Source organism: Alosa sapidissima, chromosome 9, assembly GCF_018492685.1.
Source record: "Alosa sapidissima isolate fAloSap1 chromosome 9, fAloSap1.pri, whole genome shotgun sequence".
NCBI classification, from domain to species: Eukaryota; Metazoa; Chordata; class Actinopteri; order Clupeiformes; family Clupeidae; genus Alosa; species Alosa sapidissima.
The window spans coordinates 21,740,527-21,763,026 of record NC_055965.1 but is presented as its reverse complement, the minus strand read 5'-3'; the positions used below and the strand labels follow the sequence as shown (position 1 = coordinate 21,763,026).

Below are 22,500 nucleotides of genomic sequence, written 5' to 3'. Positions count from 1 at the left end.
ACACACTAATCCCAGCGCAGTGAGCTGCCTGCTACAACAGTGGCTCTCGGGGAGCAGTGAGGGGTTAGGTGCCTTGCACAAGGACACTTTAGCCGTTCCTACTGGTCGGGTTTCGAACCGGCAACCCTCCAGTTACAAGTCCGAAGCAGTAACCAGTAGGCCAAGGCTTAATTTGTGACCATGCATTCTCGGCTTCATTGTAAATAAGGGCATCCCTCAGTGAACTTTCTGAGAAATTACATAAAGTTATACTACTAGGCTACTACTACTACTACTACACACACAGACACATGTCCAGCGCACCCCACACACACACACATACAGACACAGACACGGACACACACACATACACACACACACACAGAGAGACATGTCACACATGTAACACACACACACACACATACACACACTCCTACAGACACACTCACATCATACAGACACACCACAAGACACACACACATACAAACACACTTTCTTTTATCATAAACAAACAATGTAGACATATGCATGTCATATGTACACGTAGTCTACACAGAACACCCACACACACAAACACACCTCCTATGAGACAACACCCTAGTCACCAACTCCATAAGCATTTACACTTGGTTTATGTTATTTTTAACCACATTTTAACATTTATACATGCTGTACACACAGGAAGACACACAAGACAGTAAAACTATCAAACACTTGCGCTCAGAAAGAGGTGATTGTTAATGTCATTGGGATTTTGTTAATGTCATTGTGATTCACAAATTGCTGTTGCAGTTTTTGATTTGCGAGTTTAGAGTCTAAACATTCACATGTACGCGCACACACACACACACACACACACACACACACACACACACAATACGTGTGTATCTGTTTGGAGTGTAAACTCATTCTCTCTCTCACACACATAGCCTGGAAAGTTGTGGCCTAGCCTTCCCCCGTTTTGCCCTTGAGCAAGGGAACTTAACCTCTAAGTTGCTCCAGGGACAAGGGCCCTTGTAATATAATTGAGAGTCGCTTTGGGTAAAAGTGTTATAGCGTGTGACGTATGGATAAGGAGGCCGGCTTAAATATCCTGGCGGTAGAAGACAGGTGAGTTAATGGCTGTCAATCATCCCTAAGGGCTCCTCCCGAACTTTGTTTAGAAAACATCATTAAATGTAAATGTGGGAGAGAACAAGATTGGGTGGGATTGGGAATTGACCAATCACGCATCAGATTTGAACTGGGTCCCCCGTGGGTGTGTGTCGTTGTCCTTTAGGTCTTTGCATGCAGCCCTGGTGTCCATTGTCTGTTAGCTGTCCCGGCGGCAGACGCCAATTCACAGACAGGCATTGCGTTTTTCTAAGGGGGGTCACAAATGCATCGCTGTTGCGGGAATTTAAATTGATCACGGTAGTTTAAGAGTTTAAGAGACATTAATCGACACTGGGGTTACAACAACTGAATTCAATCAGATTATCTAGTGCCAAAAATGACTGAAGTGTGGCCTATTATTAGGCTACTTGTAATTACAAGCTTACACTTGACAAAACATTCTAATAAGAAAATGTAGATGCTTGGGGTAGCCTATAACCCATTGTTGTAAAGGAATGTTGTAAGGAATTGAGAGAGAAAGCTAGAGAAGTTTAGAAATGCGTTTGGAGAAAGTAAACCTGCTGTTGAGACTAGAGCGAGTCATATTCAAAATAATGCAAAAAAATAAATCCGCAGACAAAACCGAAGTCCTCGTTCATTTGTAAACCATTTTCAGATAAAGAGAAATTTAGCTAATTAACCAGCATCAGAGTGAATGTTTAAACAATACAATGGCACCCTATATCTATACCGATATTGAATATGGCAGCTGGCTTTTGGATTCACAATTGAATGAATTGTAGATTGTTGACTGAATCATGGCGCACCTCTGTCTGTGACAGTTTCACGTTTATTTTCCTTCCTTCTATGATTTAATTAGTTGCCGTTTGGCTCTCCTGCTTCCATGTGAGAGCCTGGTTTTAACATCAGAACACCATTTAATAATTTGTATCACTCGGACGGATTTTATAGGGCAAGATCAATAATCTTATCTCTCACTGTGTAGATTCCTCTCATGGCATGGGTGAACTGTGATATGTGGGGCTTTGTCAACACTGTTGTGTCTTTGGACAACCCAATTGATGAATGACTTGGGTGTCGAATGTATATGGGTGTGTGTCCCCACAGGCACCCACTGTTTGTGCAGTAGGCTTTCTATCTCTCTCTCTCTCTCTCTCTCTCTCTCTCTCTCTCTCTCTCTCTCTCTCTCTCTCTCTGTGGGTGTGTGTGTAGAGGCAGCCGTGGCCTACTTGTTAGGGTTTCGGGCTTAAAACTGAAGGGTTGCCAGTTTGATCCCCGACCAGTAAAAATGTGAGCACCGCACTCCCATGCCCACATCCACGGCTGAAGTGTCCTTGAGCAAGGCACCTTAACCCTCACTGCTCCCCAAGCACCTCTGTAGCAAGGCAGCTCGCTGCTCTTGGTGTGTGCTTCACTTCACTGTGTGCTCTGTGTGTTTCACGGATGGGATAAATGCAGAGACCAAATTCCTCATACAAAGTATACTTGGCCTATAAATCTGATTACATTACATTTACATGTGTGTGTGTGTGTGTGTGTGTGTCAGTGATAGAGAGAGACGCAACATGAGAGAATGAATTTGATTGTGATTTGTATCACACTGGTAGAAAAAGTTATTTTTTTTTAATTTTCGAAAGTTTGAATCCCTGACTCTACCTAGAGAAAGATCAGTTTGGTCCTAATGATTTAGTATTCACGCAGCGAAGGGATTTACAATGTGGATTGTCGACTGAATCATGGCGTACCTCTGTCTGTGACAGTTTCACGCAGATTTCCCATGCCTAAACTGTCATTAATTATCGATTGTAAAAAAAAAAACCCATTGGAGGATATTTTTTTTCAGACACATCAGTCAAATTAAAAGACTAGTATTTAGACCAATCATGTCGCCACAGAGGCTGGACCTCCGAGCCCAGGTTGGTGTATCGCATAACAAACCTTTCAATTACGCTGCGCGTTTCAGCGGTGCCGCACCCTCTCTTCAGGCGCTCGGGGATTAGCCAACCCAGGTGAAGGACAACACGACAGTCAGTCACTCAAAACTTCACAAAGGGACTTTGGTACTGCCAGTTTTGTCGGTGGCCAGGTGTGACCTTTTTTTGTTTTATTAAAGGAACCGGGAGATTTTGGAAAGTGGATAAGTTATGCAGCCGTATGAAAAGAGGAAATAATTCAAAGGTAAGGGAACAAGGATTTCTCTTCGTTAGTTTCACTAACGAAGGCTAATATTGCTCAACTTCCCTCGACCTGTGAATAGTAGATAGTCTGTGTGGCGTTGGCATACGAGTGAAAACGCCGTGAGAGCTTCCTTGAAATCTGCAAGTCGCTTGTTTCCTCCCTCAACTGTTTTTACAAGTGACTCTGTCATTTGAAGTTTTAAACGCCGCAGAAGTTTTGGGTAAAGTACCGTTGTGTTGTTTGGGAAAGTAAGTTCCTTGTTTCAAAGACCCTGAGTAGGCTACAGTACCAGGTCCTTTTCAGAATTGGCTTTGGCGGCTTGTTCAGTTTCCGAAAGCATGTCCGTGTACATTTCTGGCGTGCCACGGCACTCATAGGTGATAAGGAGGACTGTGTATTTGACCGTACAACGTCTACGTGTGTACGCAGAAAAGGAATCCCCGTGCTTTGCGTGTAGCCTAATAAACAACACAGACCGGTCTGGAGAGAGAAAGGTTTAAGTTCGTGTGTTTTACGGCTACTTCGAAACACTAACGTTACACGCAGAAACTTCCATCGAATGTCTAGTATGACTGATAAAGGCACACGGAAACGTCTATAGTTTAGATGAAAACTCATGGATGATAAATGTATAGGCCTATCCTTTTTCCATTAGTTAATGTTATTTCCATATACATGCAAGTTATTTTACTGTTCGAGTAGTAGCCTACTATGTTGGCTATGACTATGTTAGAAACCTGTTGAGAACTTGTAGCCTAAACTGTGGAATTTCCAGGTCACGGAGGCGGCTGTTCCTTATCAACAAAATGTTTTGGCTTTGCGCTGGGGGCTGTTTTAGTTACCTTCAAAACATTACGTGGAAGTATTAGTCTAGGCCTACGTCTATTTACAACTTTAAATGAAGACATATGCCGCACGTATAGGCTAGGCGTAGTCCTTAAAATATGTATGAACTGAGGTGAAATGGTCGCTCGACTGCCACAAGCAAGGACAGGCGCATTTCTTTGTTTCTTCGCGCCCCGTTGTTTGATACAGAAACAATGATGTTAGGCTTTCGATGGAATATCTTTCCTAAGCATACGGGACAACCCCTCTATCATGTTTTGTCAAGGTTATGATATGTGCGCTCATGTTTGTTCTCCAGAGTAGGCTATAAACCTCAGTCCTCGGCGGTAGCATCTAAAAGGTAACCTATAGTGGGGATGTAATCGCCACAGAGATAACTTAGCGTAAAGTAATCCTAACCATGTGAAGGGGGCGTCCAGCATAATATCATGGCCATATTCGCGTGCATTTGCGGGAAGTGTTTTGAGCATGCCCGCCGGTAAAACGTGCCTTTAAAGGCCTGGTCCACGCGCTGCTCTCCGTGACCTTCGCCCTCCTCCTGCCGCAAAGGTTAATTGGGTCATTCTCTCTCCTTCCGTAGTGGTGCCGCCTGTATCGCATCCACTGCAAACTCTAACCATGTGTTCTGCCCTGCAAAGCAAATGTGCGGTATCTATGAAAACCCCTATATCTTCAGGAAACGTTTCAGTAGATCAGAATTTGATTGATTAATCGGAGGATATGGCATTTTATGGTGGCGTAAACAGGTGAATTTCACAAAAAATGCAGATACTGCACTTTGATACTGCACACTTGTAACCGGAGGGTTGCCGGTTCGAACCCCAACCAGTCGGCACAGCTGAAGTGCCCTTGAGCAAGGCAATCAATCACTGCTCCCCGAGCTCCGCTGTTGTTGCAGGCAGCTCACTGCGCCGGGATTAGTGTGTGCTTCACCTCACTGTGTGTTTACTGTGTGCTGAGTGTGTTTCACTAATTCACAAATTGGGATAAATGCAGAGACCAAATTTCCCTCACGGGATCAAAAGAGTATATACTTACTTATACTTAAGCTTTGTAGGGCAGTGTTGTGTTTGTCTGATTTCATGCCTCTACATATAAGTTGAGATTGTTGTGCATACCAGTCCCTGCAACAGGGATGTATCAAGGACTCGTGAAGGAAACTGAAGAAACTCTGTATCCAGTGCTTGTGAAGGCCCCTGGAACACACCAGCCGTCACTGAAATTTGAGATTTTGGAAAATTTATATTGAGAATTCTTTTCCCCCCCACTGGAGGAGGGTGTTATTTGTGGACAGTGTTGATGCGCAAGAAATCCGACTTGTCTAATGACTGTGTGCAGAAGTTACAGTGTTGGCTGAAATTCCTGAGGAGTCTGTTTATATATGACACAGCAACAGCTAGCCAGCCGACCTGGGGCTGAGGGAAGTAGAGGCAGGCAGGGCCGTCATGGGTGGGTGTGTCTGCTGCCATAATGACAGGGTTGAACTGTAACTGGTGCTTACGGATTCAGTCCGGTTCGTCCAACCTTGCACGTGTACAGACACACACAGAGACACACAGAGACACACACAGACTAACCTCACTCTAAACAATCTTAAATGCATGCATGTAAGCATTCAGTGAGCCTATTGACCTACTTCCTCAGCAGATTGTAGTGTGTGCGTGCGTTGGTGGGTGCATGTGTGTGCGTGCATGTGTGGCTTCTCTCTGTGTGAAAGTCACGCTATCCCACAAACGTTCGTTTCATTCGTACCCTGCTCGACTTCTATATCTACGCAGACTCACGGCTCATTACCACTATGGGGTACAAATCCAGTGTCTGGAGAAAAGCCTTAGACTTTGTTTTGGTTTCTAAGTACGTTGTTTTGTGACAACTGGGTAAGTTAACTTTGAGTAAGTGGTAAACCTCTTAATATAAGAGCTGTAGGCTATGGCTTCATTCTCCTAAAAAAAAAAAAAACAATGCCATAGGGCTCTTGTTGTAGGAGAGTTACCACTTACTTTGAGTTAACTTACCCAGGTTTGTCATTAAACCACGTACATGGAATACCCCCCTGGGCTAATGCCTAAACCACGTACATGGAATACCCCCATGGGCTAATGCCCAAACTGCCTCAATGGAGCCTCTTCACAGCAGCCATTTTGACACGAAATATAATTAGGCAGGCCCAGGTGTTACTAATACCTTTTAATTTAGGTTGTATCAGCGATTTCAGGCCCATAAAGGGCCCAAACATAAATGATCACATTCATCTAATCTTTCCTAATGATCCGCTAGCTGCCTGTTCCATAAGCAGGCCGTCAAAAATCGGCGTCTCTGTAGGCAGCCTAGGCTCCGAGATCTGTACACAAAAACAATTGCTACCAACAAGTGTTGCCAACCACTCAAAGGCAAAATAAAGTGTTCCAACCAATAACCGACAAGATGCATGTTTAGGAGAGTTTCAATTGCACGGGAGGGAGGGGGAGGGAGTAGCGAGTTAGCTCTCTGTTTTGTTTGAACATCAACAGAAGTGACGTTACCCCGCCATCGCTGATACAACCTTTAAGGTTGTGATTCTGCTACTCTTGAAAATGAACAGAGACTTCATTAATGTAATTAGTAACACCTGTGCTTGCCCCACTATTTTCATGTAAAAAGGGCTACTGTGAAAAAAGTCAATCAGTGCTCATCAAAGCCAGAGAAATAATTAAAAAAAAAAAACTGTCCTTCCTGAAGTGTTGGTTCTGGGTTGGCTATCTCTGTGGCTTTTGACTGGTGCTGAAGCCTGGTCTTTAGTGGAATAATGCCAACAGATCCAGATATGTCTTATTTTATAGCTCAGTTTCCTCTACTATAAGATGTTCACACACACAAACATACACTCACACAGACATGCAAGCTACACGGAGTTATGTACATGCCCATACACACACGCACACACACACACAATGTCACTTCAGTTTCCTAAACATTGACCTACACTGCGTTCCAAATTATTATGCAAATTACATTTTTCTCAGATATTCCTAAATAGTTGATGTAAATGACAGAGTATCAGTCAAATTTTATTGAACAAACATCTCAATGATAACAGTATTTGTTTCAAAAATAAAAAAACTCAAAATGCACTGTTCCAAATTATTATGCACAACAAAGTTTCAAGACATTTTATAGATTGTAAAGAACTAAAAATGGTCATTTGTTGAATTTGCAGCATTAGGAGGTCATAAATTAAATCAAAAAGTTATTTCAATGAAAAACATCTTAACAGGCCAAGTTACATGTTAACATAGGACCCCTTCATTGATATTACCTTCACAATTCTTGCATCTATTGAACTTGTGAGTTCTTGGAGAGTTTCTGCTTAATGTCTTTGCAGGATGTCAGAATAGCCTCCCAGAGCTGCTGCTTGGATGTGAACTGCCTCCCACTCTCATAGATCTTTTGCTTGATGATGCTCCAGGTCAGGGTCAGGGGAAGATGGGGGGGCCATACCATGAGTTTCTCTCCTTTTATGGCCAGAGGCATTCTTTGCAGCATGAGATGGTGCGTTGTCATGCATAAAGATGTTTTTGCTACGGAAGGCACGGTTCTTCTTTTTTGTACCACGGAAGAAAGTGTGTATGTATGTGTATGTATACATACATACATACATACATACATACACACACACACACACACACACACACACATATACACACCGTCAGGGACCCTAAAGGGGCCTACCAGCTCTCTCCCCATGATTCTGGCCCAAACATGACTCCACCACCTCCTTGCTGACGTCTCAGCCTTGTTGGGACATGGTGGCCATTCACCAACCATCCATTACTCCATCCATCTGGACCATGTAGGGTTGCACGGCACTCATCTGTAAACCAAACTGTTTGAATTCCTCAGCCCGCTGCAACCATTTCTGCTCGTGAGTTTTATTTAGGGGTGGCCGAATAGTAGGTTTATGCACACTTGCAAACTTCTTGAGGATCCTACACCTTGAGGTTTGCGGGACTCCAGAGGCACCAGCGGCTTCAAATACCTGTTTGCTGCTTTGCAGCAGCTGCTCTCTTAATCCTATGAATTTGTTTGGCAGAAACCTTCCTTATTATGCCTTTCTCTGCACGAACCCAAAAATACACATTTTTTCATAGTACGATGATCATGCATAAGTTTTTGGGAAATATCCAATATTTTCATACCATATCCAATATTTTCATACCTTATCCAATATTTTCATACTTTCATACCATATCCAATATTTTCATACCATATCCAAGGTTTTCATACCTTATCCAAGGTAGTGCACAATTTCACGCCTTTCAGCAGCCGAGAACCTTTTTCTTCCTCATATTGGTTGAAACCTGTGGCATGCTTGATAATGTGGAACATCCTTCTTAAGTTGTTTTCCTTTGATTTTCACCAGGCAAACTAATTATCACAGGTGTCTGAGATTGATTTCAATGATCCAAAGAGCCCTGACACACAATACCATCCATGAGTTTAATTGAAAAACAAAACAAAAAAAATGTTTATATGACCACTTAAATCCTATTTGCATAATAATTTGGAACACGGTGTATTTGTGTCGCACCATCACAATCAACACTGACCACCACAAAAAGTTTTTTTTTCTTGTCTCTTTGTTAGAACCCAACACACACACACACACACAACTTTCACACTTTCAACACTTGCATGGACTAGACAAGCATGTACACAGCTGTCCAAGTTTCAGTAGACAGACAGACGGACACCCCAGTGCTGCATAGCCTTACGGCTCCCACACACAGCAGCGTGTGTTGCAGTGCTGGAGACGCATCCCGTCCACTTTAAATGGGCTTACGTCATCCGTTGCCGAACTGAATTGTGGGTCCGTTGCGTCCCGGTGCTCCTGTCACATGCGCTGAAAAGTTCAACTTTTGCTGCACTGACGAACAACAACAGAAGGCACCAGTCAGTCAAATTATGGTTATACTTCAAGTCATTTGCATAGCTATCGTCGGGAACACCCACTGGCATGCGTTGCGTTGATGGAATGCAACTGTGTGTGGGAGCCGTAAGTGCCCCAGCTTTCAGTTATTGAAGCACAGATATAGAAACAGTGTTTCCTCTCAGCTTCTCAGAAATCAAATCTTTCAATCTGGCAGGAATGAAAAAAAATATAAAAAACACATCACACCTCAAATCTTGGTCTGATTTGGAAAGGCTTAATAGTGTAAATGACTGTGTCTGTGAAAAGATGGTATATTATCCACATCCTTATATGCAGTTGATGTTGCTTGAGCCTCATGTGTCTACATCTTCTCTGAACTGAGGCAGTTGGAGGAAGTTGGTTACAAGCTGCTCTTTTTTTCTTTCTTTGGCAAGCTCTGACTCGTTGAAGGCCTGAGAAGCGCCCTGTGCTGTTGACTCTCACAAGTAGGTCAAAACATGTCAGGACTAGCACAGTGCCTTTATTTGTCAAGGTCTTCCATGCAGACGCATCAAAAAAAAAAAAACGCAGCATGTCGCTTTTGGTCTTGTTAAGCAGTAGAGTGCATACCGATCATGTTTCCTTGCTGTGTTTGTTGCAGTTATAAGTGCAAGGGCTGGTCGGCTTTTAAAGGGGCGCACCAACTTTTGGGGGGAAATAAGGTTATATGTTGTCTGTCTACCCCAGGGTTAGATGAAAGGATACACGCCCTTATCTTCTCTGTGTGTGCTTTAACCCAGTCTGAGACTGTTAGCCTAGCTTAGCATAAGTGTGTGCAATAACCCAGTCTGAGACTGTTAGCCTAGTTTAGCATAATCCAGTGGAAGTGGGTTAGACCAGTTACCCGTAAAGGGTCTACAGTTGAAAGGGAGCTATGGGTTTTTCCAATCAAAAGAAGACTCCTACTGCCTCTGCACCTCACCCCCTCCCCTTTTTGTGAGGTTTTGTGTCAAAAGGAAGTTTTCTTTGTAGCAGTAGGCTACCCTCTGGGTTCCCACAGATCCGTTTGTGAATCGGGTGGAGGAATTCAAGGCCCTGGAAAGTTTTTAAAAATAGACATAGATACAGGTCTCTGAAAGTGCTTGAATTTATTTTGTGCAAGAAGTTTTTTTGAAAAACATTTTTCCATATGATTCCTTCTGCTGTTTCTCCATTATTTCGCCACCACTTTCGTATGCATTTGTTGCCTGATTTATGTTGGTTACGTGGCACTAAGTGTTTCCCTAGTTGTTGTAGGCATCACTTGGTCTACGCTGACATGACGTTAATGCGCAAAGCTACAACGGTACCTCAGCGTTTGTTTCACACATCATACATAACACATTAAAAAAAAATCGGCTAACGTAGATACTTCAGTAATGTGATGCCTGGAAAGTCTCAAGATATTTGCCTCACCAAATAATATTTCAAAGAATGGTTAAAATATTATTCATATAACTTAAAACATCTGGTTACCTGAGCCTAAATCCATGTAGAAGTTAATTTCAGATAATTTTAGAACACAATTTACAGCTGCTCTAAGCAATGCTGGGTAACATCACTTCTGTTAATGTTCAAACAAAACAGAGTTGGCGCACCCCTCCCTCCCGTGCAACTGTAACTCTGAACGTGCATCTAGGTGAATGGCTGGAAAAGTTTGTGTCATGGTTAGGGTTGCCAACTGTTCCGTAAAATATGGAATCGTCCCGTATTTGAAAGGAAAAAGATGTGTTCCGTATTGAACTGATACGGAATGCATTTTGTTCCGTATTATTGAGAATCAACTTGTGCAAATCCATGACAAATCACCGGAACACCGCTCAGCCCATCAAAATTGAGCTGAGCCTATTATAATGGTGGAAACCTTTACCTGTTTGTACATTTAAAAAATGTGTTTATGTCTTATTATTGTGTGATTTGGGTTTTACAGTACTTTCCAATCTTATGGAATGTTCCTAATGACATTCTGATCATGGCTGGTGGAATGGCTCCTTCATAGTTCATGTCTGGCCTGTGAAGGGTCGGTGCTTTCCCTTCTGGGCCATACGTGGTCTACTTCCCTTTTCCTTGGTCATAAATGGTTATGGTCCTTTGCCTTTCCTGTTGATTCACACCTTTAACTCCTTTGCTTTAACATGTAGTCTGTTTATAACTCCCCTACTTTAACATTTAGTCTGTCTCATTCTTCACCCCCTGTCTGACAGTTCAGCTTACAATAAATGTCACACCTTTCCATACCTATTAATAAATGCAGTAGTCCTGAGACTTATCAAACGTATAGAAATATATAAATGTGTTACTGAAACAAGGAAAAAACACCACAAATGTAGTATATTCATAGCGTTTCATAGTATTGTAGCATTCATTTGACAGAATTTAGTAAACGGGCCCACAATTTTGTAAAATATTGCACAATTTAGTAAAACAATACATTTTTTCTTCTTGCAATATATATATATATATATATATATATATATATATATATATACACACACACACACACACACACACACACACACACACACACACACACACACGCATGGCTTATATCAATACCCCCCCACCACCCCAGTAACTGACTGGATGCCAGTGTACTGAAGTCTATAGCCAAATTATTATTATTATTATTATTATTATTATAATCACATTATACACAAAATGACTATAAACTGAGTTATTCACATGTTGATTTTAAATGACCATAAACAGAGCTATTCCTTTGTTGAAAGGACTATAAACTGAGCTATTCCCATGTTGATCTTCATGTTCCTATGGCTACCCCACGTGCCATTTTAGTCCTATAGACATTACCAAAAAATGCAATCATGCCTTGTTTTATTCGTAATATCTTCATGTGCATTTGTTGCCAAGATCTCAAATATTGGATCAACACTAAAGTATTGTACTGTGGAAAGGGACCTGATGAAACCCATAAATAGGCTGTTTTTGTGTAAACTAAAGCCAAAGCATGTCACACCATTGTAGATTTAGTTTTAACTAACATTACTCTTAGCATTAACCATGTTCTGGTGACTGTCACATTACTGTTGCACCCGCAAGGGAGAGAGAGAGCGAGACACTGTTCCGGTTGCACTAGTGTCTGCTCTGGGAATTGTCTCATTGCCAAGGCCACAGTGGCACACACTCCTGTGTGGAATCACACTCAGGTGACGTCACAATGCTCGTGCTGAGGACCCACCTCCAGGCCGAACCCGATTGGCTGCTGAACGTACCCACCAATGGAGTGTAATGCCTCATGGGCAGGTCGCTGTGGCATTGAACTGACCTGATTACTGACCAGGTCCAAGTGATTGGTCAGGAATGTTTTAATGCCTAACTGTGGTTATGATGTAAAGGTGCGGTGCTTGACTTACCTGAGGGCATTCCCAAGATCGGAAAATAGTCAGTCACATATAGGCTATGCTCTGGAGAGAAATTACGGGGACTTGGAATAAAAATTATGTGAAATAAAGAATTAAAAGTAGACTAGAACATTTGAAAATAAATTTGGCAGACTGTATTTTCAGTCAGTCTATCAACATTTACTTAACCTCTATAGGTAGGCATAGCACAAGTCCAAATTTGGAGTGGGGACTGTAAGAGATGCTAGGGATTGTGGGTGTTTTGTATTATGGAGCTAATTGCTGTTTATGAACACGGCAACAGTTATGCTTGTTGTTTTGAAGCGCTAAATGCTGTTTTAAACAAACCAGGGAGGAGACATAATGTCCTTGCTGATTGCTGAAAACATGATGTCTGTAATATGTTTGCAGAGTCAACACGACGGTCACCTAATCTGTTAATGTTGCCTGATTGTTGGCACAGGTCTCGCTGCACAGGACGATGTGTAGGGTTGGTTACCTTGGGTACCGATATCGATGCTGGAATCGGTGCCTGATGTTCAGTACCGGTACCCAACAGTACTTTTTTCCGGTATTTTACTCTGAATCGGTAGTGGGTGGTTGGTGACTGGATCGGTAGTGGGTTGTTGGTGACTGAATCGGTAGTGGGTTGTTGGTGACTGGAATCGGTAGTGACTGGATCAGTAGTGGGTGGTTGGTGACTGGATCGGTAGTGGGTGGCTGTTGACTAAAGGGATGATGGTGCAGCTGTTCTTCTGTTCTGTGTTCTGGCTTGTTTTCACCTGGTGTCATCCAAATGCAGGGTTACAATAATGTCATGACAAAAAAGACTAATAGACTAATATCAGCCAGCACTGTCAAACTAAAGCACCACTGCTAACACACATTTCCATTTATTGATCTGGGGGCGCTTTTCCCAAAACCATAGTTGCTAACCTGTTAGCAACTTGGTTGGCAGTGGGAAATTGCATTAGTGTGCTTAGTTAGCAACTATGGTTTTGGGATATGCACCCTTGGTGGTCAGCTCTCTACCTCTCTAACAGCTGAAGCTCAGACAGAACGCAGAATAAGGCGATCACGGGCTGATCACGTCAAAGAAGCCAACCGCAGTCTCCGCACGTGTCTCTCTGCTCACACATACAACAAAACTCCGCATCAGGCCCTGATCACGTCAAAGAAGCCAACCGCAGTCTCCGCACGTGTCTCTCTGCTCACACATACAACAAAACTCCGCATCAGGCCCTGTCGCCTAAACTATAACCTACAGTACACGTGAATATTAAAACACAAACATGTTTATTCATTATTTAATGTGTCATTCCACAGCAATCCACCATAGTTATTTCTGACCAAGCAGGGGAAATGGTTCAAGATAATTATCTCAGCAGCACAGGAAAAAACATTATCATGTAAACAACATGAATTTTTTTTTTTATCATATTTACCAAACTTGCCTAGCTGTACTGTTTGTTTGTTTGCTTGCTTGCTTGCATGTATTTATTTGTTTTGCAACGGTGCCAAGAAGGTAAAATGGACAAAATGTACATCTGCAGTGGTTTTTCAATTAATATGACATGAATCGGTATATTCTGTAGTACCGATGTAATTTGGCCACTGCCATTAAAAGTACCAGTTTGGTATCCGATCCTAACTGTGTGTGTGTTTTGGATAGTTCAGTCTTAGTTGGGTTTTCTGGAGTGGTGTATAATTAGGTTGCAGGTGATCATATAGGCCTAAGCTTATCTCTTGGTAGATTCTGTGTGTGTGTGTTTTTCCATGTCCTCAGCGTGTTCGTCTCTTTTCAGGTAAAAATGTGATTCTGTCTGCGTGTATGTGTACCTTTCTTGTTGTTTGCAAGTTTGAGCACCTGTGTGTGTGTGTGTGTGTGTGTGTGTGTGAGACGAGTACATGGCATCCTCGTCAGCTTGGCCTGCTCATCTGCACCTCTAATTGATTATTTGATTGTTAGGACACCTGGTGTCTAGGGTGTCTTTAAAAGGCATCCTGATGCATTGTGGGTTAGAGAGCGGGCGTAGGGTTGTTGGTGGCAGCAGCAGACCGGAGTCTGGGTTTTGTTAGGTTTTGGTATTTCTTTTCTTTAAATTATTTTGCACCACAACATTTACTCAGTGCATCCATACATTTGCCTACACCACTGACTCTACTGACATATTCAGGGTTTTTGTAATTATTTTGGGTTGGTTATGTTAAACGCTCTCAATAAATTGTTGTTAATCTTCTCTGCAGTGTGTTGTGTACCCTTGCTTTTGTCTCGTCCTCGAGCCAGGACGTTACAGTGTGTGTTTGCGTGTGCTTGTGTGCAGGTTTTACACATGCTACTTGGCCAAGAACAGAAATGTAAGAACAGTGGAAAGAACAGTGTGGTATAGTAGGTGCATTTGGCAACACTGACCACAATGCACAGTGGTTTCCGTGACAACACTGGCCTCCATACCTCCAGAGTTCTGTGTGGTAAAAGCTTCTCTATGCACTCTTTAGGCAAGCATCTCTATACAGTCATTGGTCTGCACTTGTTCACCACACAGGCAGCTTTGTTGATAGATGAGTGAATGCTTATTTTGTCTGCAATCGGTTTGATGTCTGAACAATGAACAAAGAATACTGCCAAGCTAGCATGTGTTGTTCAACATGACTTGGCCTACCATCCAAACATCCCAGATGTCTTTTCCAGATGAAAACTGTCCGCAAATTGGGTACCTCACTCTAAATGGGCTTGATTTGCTGTCGGTGAAATACAAACACTGACCACAAGCTTTTAAGGTCAGTCCAGTTTAGTCCACAAATGAGCCTCCAGTTCTGTCAAGTCATATGTTTCAGAAGATGGTTTCATATATCAGAATCCATCAAGTTTTAGACATCACATTCATCAACATGAGGAAAGATTTTCAGTGTGGAAGCTCATATTGTTATAGTTGCCGTTATCTTTATGGTTATCGGCCCTTAAGAGAATTCCGCACAGTGTGGTTGGCACCTCAACATTGACATCTTGCACTCACCGTGGCCACTGTGCTGAGCAGAGCAGTCATTAGCCCCATTTGCCTCATGTAAACACGTCAACCGATCAGATTCAGTCTGATCTGATTCTATTTTAAATCGGATTGAAATAAAAACATCCATGTAAACGTGGCTACTGTTCAGTTGTTGTTCAGTCATTGTGATGTCTTGAATTACTCGTTTTAGGAATGGTGATAACCAACCACGCGGGTCAATTTGGGACATTTCTTGGTTTTATTTCGTTTTATTCTTTGGCATACTTTGAAAGCCTCTGCTTTTTGAATATTTGCGTTTTAGTTTCCCAACAGAGTCTCTCTGTATGATGCCATATCACATTGTTTGATAATGCTAAGGCACGCCTGTTGATTGGCCATTGTGGGAAATGTCCTAGGCCTACCTATAGCATAAGGAACTGAACACTTCTCTGTATCAGAAAATGGTGTTGAGACGTGGTGCTGGCTTTCATACGATGTTAGTTTGTGTGTGTGTGTGTGTGTGTTTCTTGGTTACGGGGGAAAAAAAGGAGAAATGTGTAGGCCGATTTACTGAGCACAGTTTCAGTTCTTCTAAATGATGATGATGGTGTGTGTCTGTCTGTGTGGACAGGCGTACATATCAAAGTGTGTCTAAAAGGCAGGCTTTATCAGTGTGTGTGTGCGCTTATTCTCGGAAGAACTTCACCACAGAATTAGTGTAGATCGGTTACATCGATCATAGAGGTGTGTGCTCGTGTGCTCTTATTAGAGCAGGTTGATGTGTTTTGCAGCTTGTTGAATGCATGGGAACTTGATTTGTGAACCTGGCTTGATGTGTGGTAACATGAGGTCTTAGAGGTCATCATTTTAGACTTCAAAAAATAGAGACCATCACTGGTCTAATATTAGGAATTGTTTATTGGGAGCGAACACGTTTCACAGTAAGCTTCAAGTTAGCAGTACATAGGGATTTTATCTTGTCATAATTTTAGACTTCGACTCACTCTCTCTCACACACAGGCGCACAGACAGACTCTCTCCACACACATATATAGACTCCTTCACATTTTTCTGTGCTTGTGGGAAGCTCAGCTATGTACTCTTCATTCACTATCTGGTCTCTTGTCTCTGTTTTGGGCCTTCTGTATTTCCCCTGATGCTTTATCTCTCTCTCTCTCTCTCTCTCTCGCTCGCTCGCTCGCTCGTGTGTGAGTTTTCAGTGTAAGTGTGTGTGTATTTTGACACTGTGAGAGTTTGGATTGTAAGTGTGTGTGTGTTGCATTGAGATTGGGTTTCTCTGCAGTTCTGCGCTTGTGTGATTGTGAAAGAGCTAGGCATAGGTATTCCTCATCTCTCCTCTCTCCTTACAAACACTGCTGATGGACGGAGCAAGATCAGGCCTGTCCTGTGTGTATTCCCGCACACTGATGTGTTTCTTTTGTGTACACAACTAAATGTGTGTGTGTGGCGCTCATGTGTTTTGTGGCTTGTTTTTTTACAAATCCCCTCGAGACCACTATGGCAGAGACCAAGACAAGACCGAGACCAAATGAAGTCGATTCCGAGACGAGACCAAGACCATGTAAAAGTGGTCTCGAGACCAAGACCAGTCTCGAGTACTACAACACTAGTGTGTGTGTGTGTGTGTGTGTGTGTGTGTGTGGTAGGCAGTCTTGCTGTGTGGCATAGGCGATGCTTTATGTACCCTTGAATGTCAAAGCTGTATGATCTCTGAGACTATTTGAATCCTTTCTGTAAAGAAATTTGATTGGCTGTTTCGAATTAAGAAATCAAATTTGTTGAATTGTCTCATACTGACCAGTGTGCACTAAGCAGTGTGGTGTTTTGAACACCACCAGTCTCTGATTCGTATGTGTTTGTTTATAACAGTGTCTGCTTTGTTTACTCTGCACAGTCATTGTTGATCACGACTCGTTCTTCCCTTGCTGTTTGTTTGCGTAAACGGCATGAGTCTGGCATCCAGGTGCAGGGTTTCGTGATTCTAATGGAGATGGTGTTTGTGGGTCTCATGCCATTGACAAACCAGTGAAGGGCTCAGTGAAGGTTGTTGGGTTGGATTGGATTATCAGTTTAGTGCCTGGGTTTTATGAGGTCAGGAGGGTGGACTATGCTTACACACACACAAACACACACATACACACAGACAGAGCCGTTGGTATGCGAAAGAGGAGAAAACTGTTTTCATGATAAGGGCATTGGAACAGGCACGGTCACACAGTTTTTAGTCATCTCATCCGTTCAACCATGTTTGAATAAAGCAGAAAGACCCAGAAAGAGCTGTTGGTGTGCTGTCATGAAATAAATAATCCTAAATACTGTATTTTTTTTTTCTTTTTATATCAGTAGTTTATATATGAATATAGTTCATTGTCTTTATCGTTATCATTATTATTGGCTACATAGCCCAATATGCAGCTCCCCCCTGGTCAGACAGCTTAAAGTGTAATTCACCCAAGGGGGTTTTTCTTCATTAAAACGCATCAAATAAGCCTTGGACACGGTCATTTTTGTTGATCAACCAATGGCCTGGTATATGCTATATGCCCCAAATCGCAAACAGGCAGTAAGCTAAAGGCTTCCCAAATAGCATTTTTTTTTTTTTAACCAGTAATATTGTTCAAAACGGCACCAAACCTCATTAGTAGCTTGCTTAGAGTCTCTACACATAAAATGAAACCCCAACAACCTAGTTAGCGAACGCAGTGTTTATTAGTGTTTTTTTTTATAGAAGACTGTTAAGAACACTTACCGCACTTACCTTTGTGTCAATTTTCGCTGGAATTACACTTTAACTAACATATTTCCTGCGGGAAACGGACTGCAGCTTATTTAACTAAAATTGACTAAAATCAATCGTAGACTTAAAACCGTGAATTGAATCGTGAGTTGAGTGTATCGTTACATCCGTATTGTTTCAACCAACATGTTTTTTAATTCTTGTTTTCTTTTTTGTATTGTAACAGGAATCCACATGAAGATCACATCCTCCTTCCAAATGCTTTAGATTGGACGATCTCCCTGTCTAACAAACCTCAATGTCTCCACCTACTCCCCATAAATCAGCTCCTTTATAACTTCACCAACTGACCCAAACAGTTTCCTCCCCTTGACCAACCCTTAAACCCTGCCCCTTTCTGAATTCCACCCCCTTCCTGCTCATTGGCCAAAACCGTCAACAGAAACAACAGCAGCAAGAAAACCATGGATACAGAAGACGATGACCAGCCCGGCTGCTACTACAACAAGTCGGTGGAGTTCTTCTACAGCAAAAGTGGCAAGAACATCAGCTCGTTCTGGCGCAAGCGAGACTATGTGGTCGTCACGCTGGGCATGGGCGTGTGCATCATAGTCATCCTCGCCAACATCCTGGTCATGACGGCCATCTTCATCAACCGGCGGTTCCACTTCCCCATCTACTACCTGCTGGGGAACCTGGCCGCCGCTGACCTGTTTGCTGGAACCTCCTACCTCTTCCTCATGTTCCACACCGGGCCCTGGACCATCCACCTCACCAAACAAAGGTGGTTCATAAGACAGGTGAGAAAGGACTAACTATCTATGCTTTACATTAATTTATATGAGGGCAATCGTGGCCTACTGGTTAGGGCTTCGGACTTATAACCGGAGGGTTGCCGGTTCGACCCCCGACCAGTAGGCACGGCTGAAGTGCCCTTGAGCAAGGCACCTAACCCCTCACTGCTCCCCGAGCGCCGCTGTTGTTGCAGGCAGCTCACTGCGCCGGGATTAGTATGTGCTTCACCTCACTGTGTGCCGAGTGTGTTTCACTAATTCACTGATTGGGATAAATGCAGGGACCAAATTTCCCTCACGGGATCAAAAGAGTATATACTTACTTGTACTTATTCTCATCATCCAGAACTCTGTGAACAGGAAACAATGTGTTGCAAAGTTACTCTAAATAGTGAACATTATTCTTACCTGCGTTACGGTCCCTTCCAACTCTGTTGGGGAAGCCATTCTGAAATGTGTCCTGGTGACGTCACAAAGGACCCAGGTGCCTCCCATATGATGTTGCTGATTAGAATCATTGGTTTACATACAAAAAGTATTAAAAAATATTTAACATTCCAAAAATATTTTTTTTAATTGTGTAGGGGGTATGTGAATGCCGTGTTGCTCTTGAGCAACATTGCCCTTCTAGAGGGTTAACCTTCTAGTTGTATTTGATAAGGATAAGGCTGAGAGTGTAGCATAGCATCGCTAGTTTCCTTGCCATCTGCTTGTGTGATAACAAAGCTAACTTCCAACATGGGTGTAACCAGCACATGCAAATACTCATCAGTCTGACTTCCTCCAGTTTCAGCTGTGGAGCAGATTGAATGTTGACAACTAGAATTAGCCTACAGGGAGAAATATATAAACAGCACTACTGTTTTGTCTACAGTAAAGAGAAGATAAATACATATTTATCGACCCTGCTAGCCTTCTAATTCCCTGCAGTTTAAAATGAGATAATAATAATTCCTCATTTTCTTGGAGGCCTGTCTAGTTAAGTTATTTCTTTTTCTGTCTTTCAAATTCAGCTTACGTTTCATCGGCCGTAACGTTCTACAGTACAGTACTATTGCCCAAGTATACTGTAGAATTTCTCTCTGAATTGCTCTGAACTAGAAACTGCTCTCTCTAGTTTACATATTGTAAACTAAAACCCACCCTCACACACAATCTCTGCCATGTGTGTGTGTTTCTCTCTCTCTCTCTCTCTCTCTCTCTCTCTCTCTCTCTCTCTCTCTCTCTCTCTCTCTCTCTCTCTCTCTCTCTCTCTCTCTCTCTCTCTCTCTCTCTCTCTCTCTCTCTCTCTCTCTCTCTCTCTCTCTCTCTCTCTCTCTCTCTCTCTCTCACACATATGTTCATTGCAGAGTGTTTGATGCCTTGGTGCTGAGTGGCTAGCATAGCAATTTACTGAGAAAGCTCTCAGCCCTCCCACACTTGCATTCTCGGAGCTCCTGCTTGTCCTTGTCTTTCATTCCTCCCTCTCCCTCATCTGTCTATCCGCCATAACCTATTGCCCCATAGCCTCCTTACAGTGCTATCTCATTGTCCAAATTTGTTTCCTTTTCTCTTTTTTTTTTTTTTTTTTTTGTCTCTTCGCTCCTTGTCCTGTTCTCTCCTCAACCCAACTGCTTATACAGCATTGCATCGCAAATTTGACACCAAGTTGAAAAAAAAAAAAAAAATGGCATCGCGGTGGAGCCTCACCTACGACGGAGTATTAGGGCCACACATAAAGAAAAAATATATTTTTGCCATGGCGAGATTAAACTCGACATGTTGACTTTAAAGTAGACATGTCGACATTAAACTCGACATTTCGAAAATAAAGTTGAAATATCATATCTACTTTAATCTCGACGTGTCGACTTTAAAGTCGACAAGCTGACATTAAACTCGCAATAGGCCCTACTGTTTAAACAGCCTACACAGTTTAAGCTATGTAGCATACACTAATAAACAATAGCCTATGTTACATGAAAAATGGGCTTCAAATAGGTGTTGTTTCAGATAGATTGCTAGATTGCAGATATTCAGGTAGATTGCGTCTTGTCTGTTAACTACTCATTGCAGTCATCGTGAAGTGCTGTCTCGCGGTTATGGAAATACCATGCACTATGCCGTTTGGGCTAAATAGCTAGAAAAATATATGTATCCAATGATATAATGTTTCTATACAAAATGTTATTTCACTCTGTTTTACGTGGGTAAGGCCACTGCACATCCAAATAACTGCCCTTCATGACCTTCGAAAAACAACACTTTTAATAATGGGCCTACAATAAATAAATAAACCGCTAATGACGTTTAGGCTACTTTTGACCATCGCATTTATCGCCTGTAACTCTGTGATGTGACCTAACAGCAAAGTAGCCTATTTGGCTGATCAACGTAGGTTAATATGTTTTATGTTTTGTCCACATGATGTAGTCCTATGTCTAATCATTGTTGCACTCGAACACTCTGAATCATTGTTGCACTAGTTGCATTGTTTCATTCGTCCTCCCTTTCAATCGTCTCGAGCGGTCGTTCTCTCTCCAAAACTAACTTTTTGACATGGTGACATTAAAGTCGATACGTCGAGATTAAAGTCGATCTTATATTTCATTTTTTTTTTTCTCAAAGTCGACATGGCGACTTTAAAATCGACATGTTGAGTTTAATCTCGTCATGGCAAATTTTTTTTTTTCCTTCATGTGTGGCCCTAATACTCCGTCGTACTCACCAGACAACCTTCACCATGACTCAGTCCTTCCACCTAATCATTCTTCTCTTCTTCCTCGCCTCTTCCTCCTCATAAAGGGTCTAATCGACACCAGCCTGACGGCGTCGGTCATCAACCTGCTCGCCATCGCGGTGGAGCGCCACCAGACCATCTTCACCATGCAGCTCCACAGCACCATGACCAACCGGCGCGTGGTGCTGCTGATCCTAGGCATCTGGTCGGTGGCCATCGTCATGGGCCTGGTGCCACCATGGGCTGGCACTGCCTGTGCGACCTGGACGGTTGCTCCACCATGGCGCCCATGTACAGCCGCAGTTACCTGATCTTCTGGGCCGTGCTGAACCTGCTGACCTTCTCGATCATGGTGGCCGTGTACACTCGCATCTTCCTGTACGTGCGGCACAAGAGCCACCGCATGTCGCAGCACACGACACAGGCCAAGCACAAGGAGACTGTAGAGAACCTGATGAAGACAGTCACCATGATCTTAGGTGAGGACAGGACAGGACACACACAAAGAGACACACACACACACAAAGAGACACACACGCACACAAAGAGACACACACGCACACAAAGAGACACACACACACACACACACACACACCACACACACACACACACACAAAGAGACACACACACACACACACAAAGAGACACACACACACACACACACACACCACACACACACAAAGAGACACACACACACACACACAAAGAGACACACACACACACACACACACACAAAGAGACACACACACACACACACACACAAAGAGACACACACACACACACACACACACACAAAGAGACACACACACACACACACACACACAAAGAGAC

The 22,500-nt window shown here is 42.8% G+C and overlaps 2 protein-coding genes and 1 long non-coding RNA gene across 3 annotated transcripts in view; 2 read left to right on the top strand and 1 right to left on the bottom strand.

Annotated features, from left to right (window-relative positions):
- LOC121718035 (NACHT, LRR and PYD domains-containing protein 12-like) overlaps positions 1 to 22,500 on the top strand; it is a 1,225,568-nt gene that overhangs the window by 297,197 nt on the left and 905,871 nt on the right. The gene's annotated exons all lie outside the window — the stretch shown is intronic.
- lpar2b (lysophosphatidic acid receptor 2b) overlaps positions 3,055 to 22,500 on the top strand; it is a 29,317-nt gene continuing 9,871 nt past the window's right edge. Inside the window, 4 exon segments of the mRNA XM_042102896.1 lie at positions 3,055 to 3,273; positions 18,383 to 18,956; positions 21,735 to 21,903; positions 21,906 to 22,148. Of these exon segments, the coding sequence (XP_041958830.1) occupies positions 18,621 to 18,956; positions 21,735 to 21,903; positions 21,906 to 22,148 (748 nt within the window). The 5' untranslated portion in view covers positions 3,055 to 3,273; positions 18,383 to 18,620.
- LOC121718125 overlaps positions 19,399 to 22,500 on the bottom strand; it is a 5,632-nt gene continuing 2,530 nt past the window's right edge. Inside the window, exon 3 of the long non-coding RNA XR_006033863.1 lies at positions 19,399 to 19,410. This is a non-coding gene — a long non-coding RNA (uncharacterized LOC121718125). The remainder of the gene's footprint in view (positions 19,411 to 22,500) is intronic.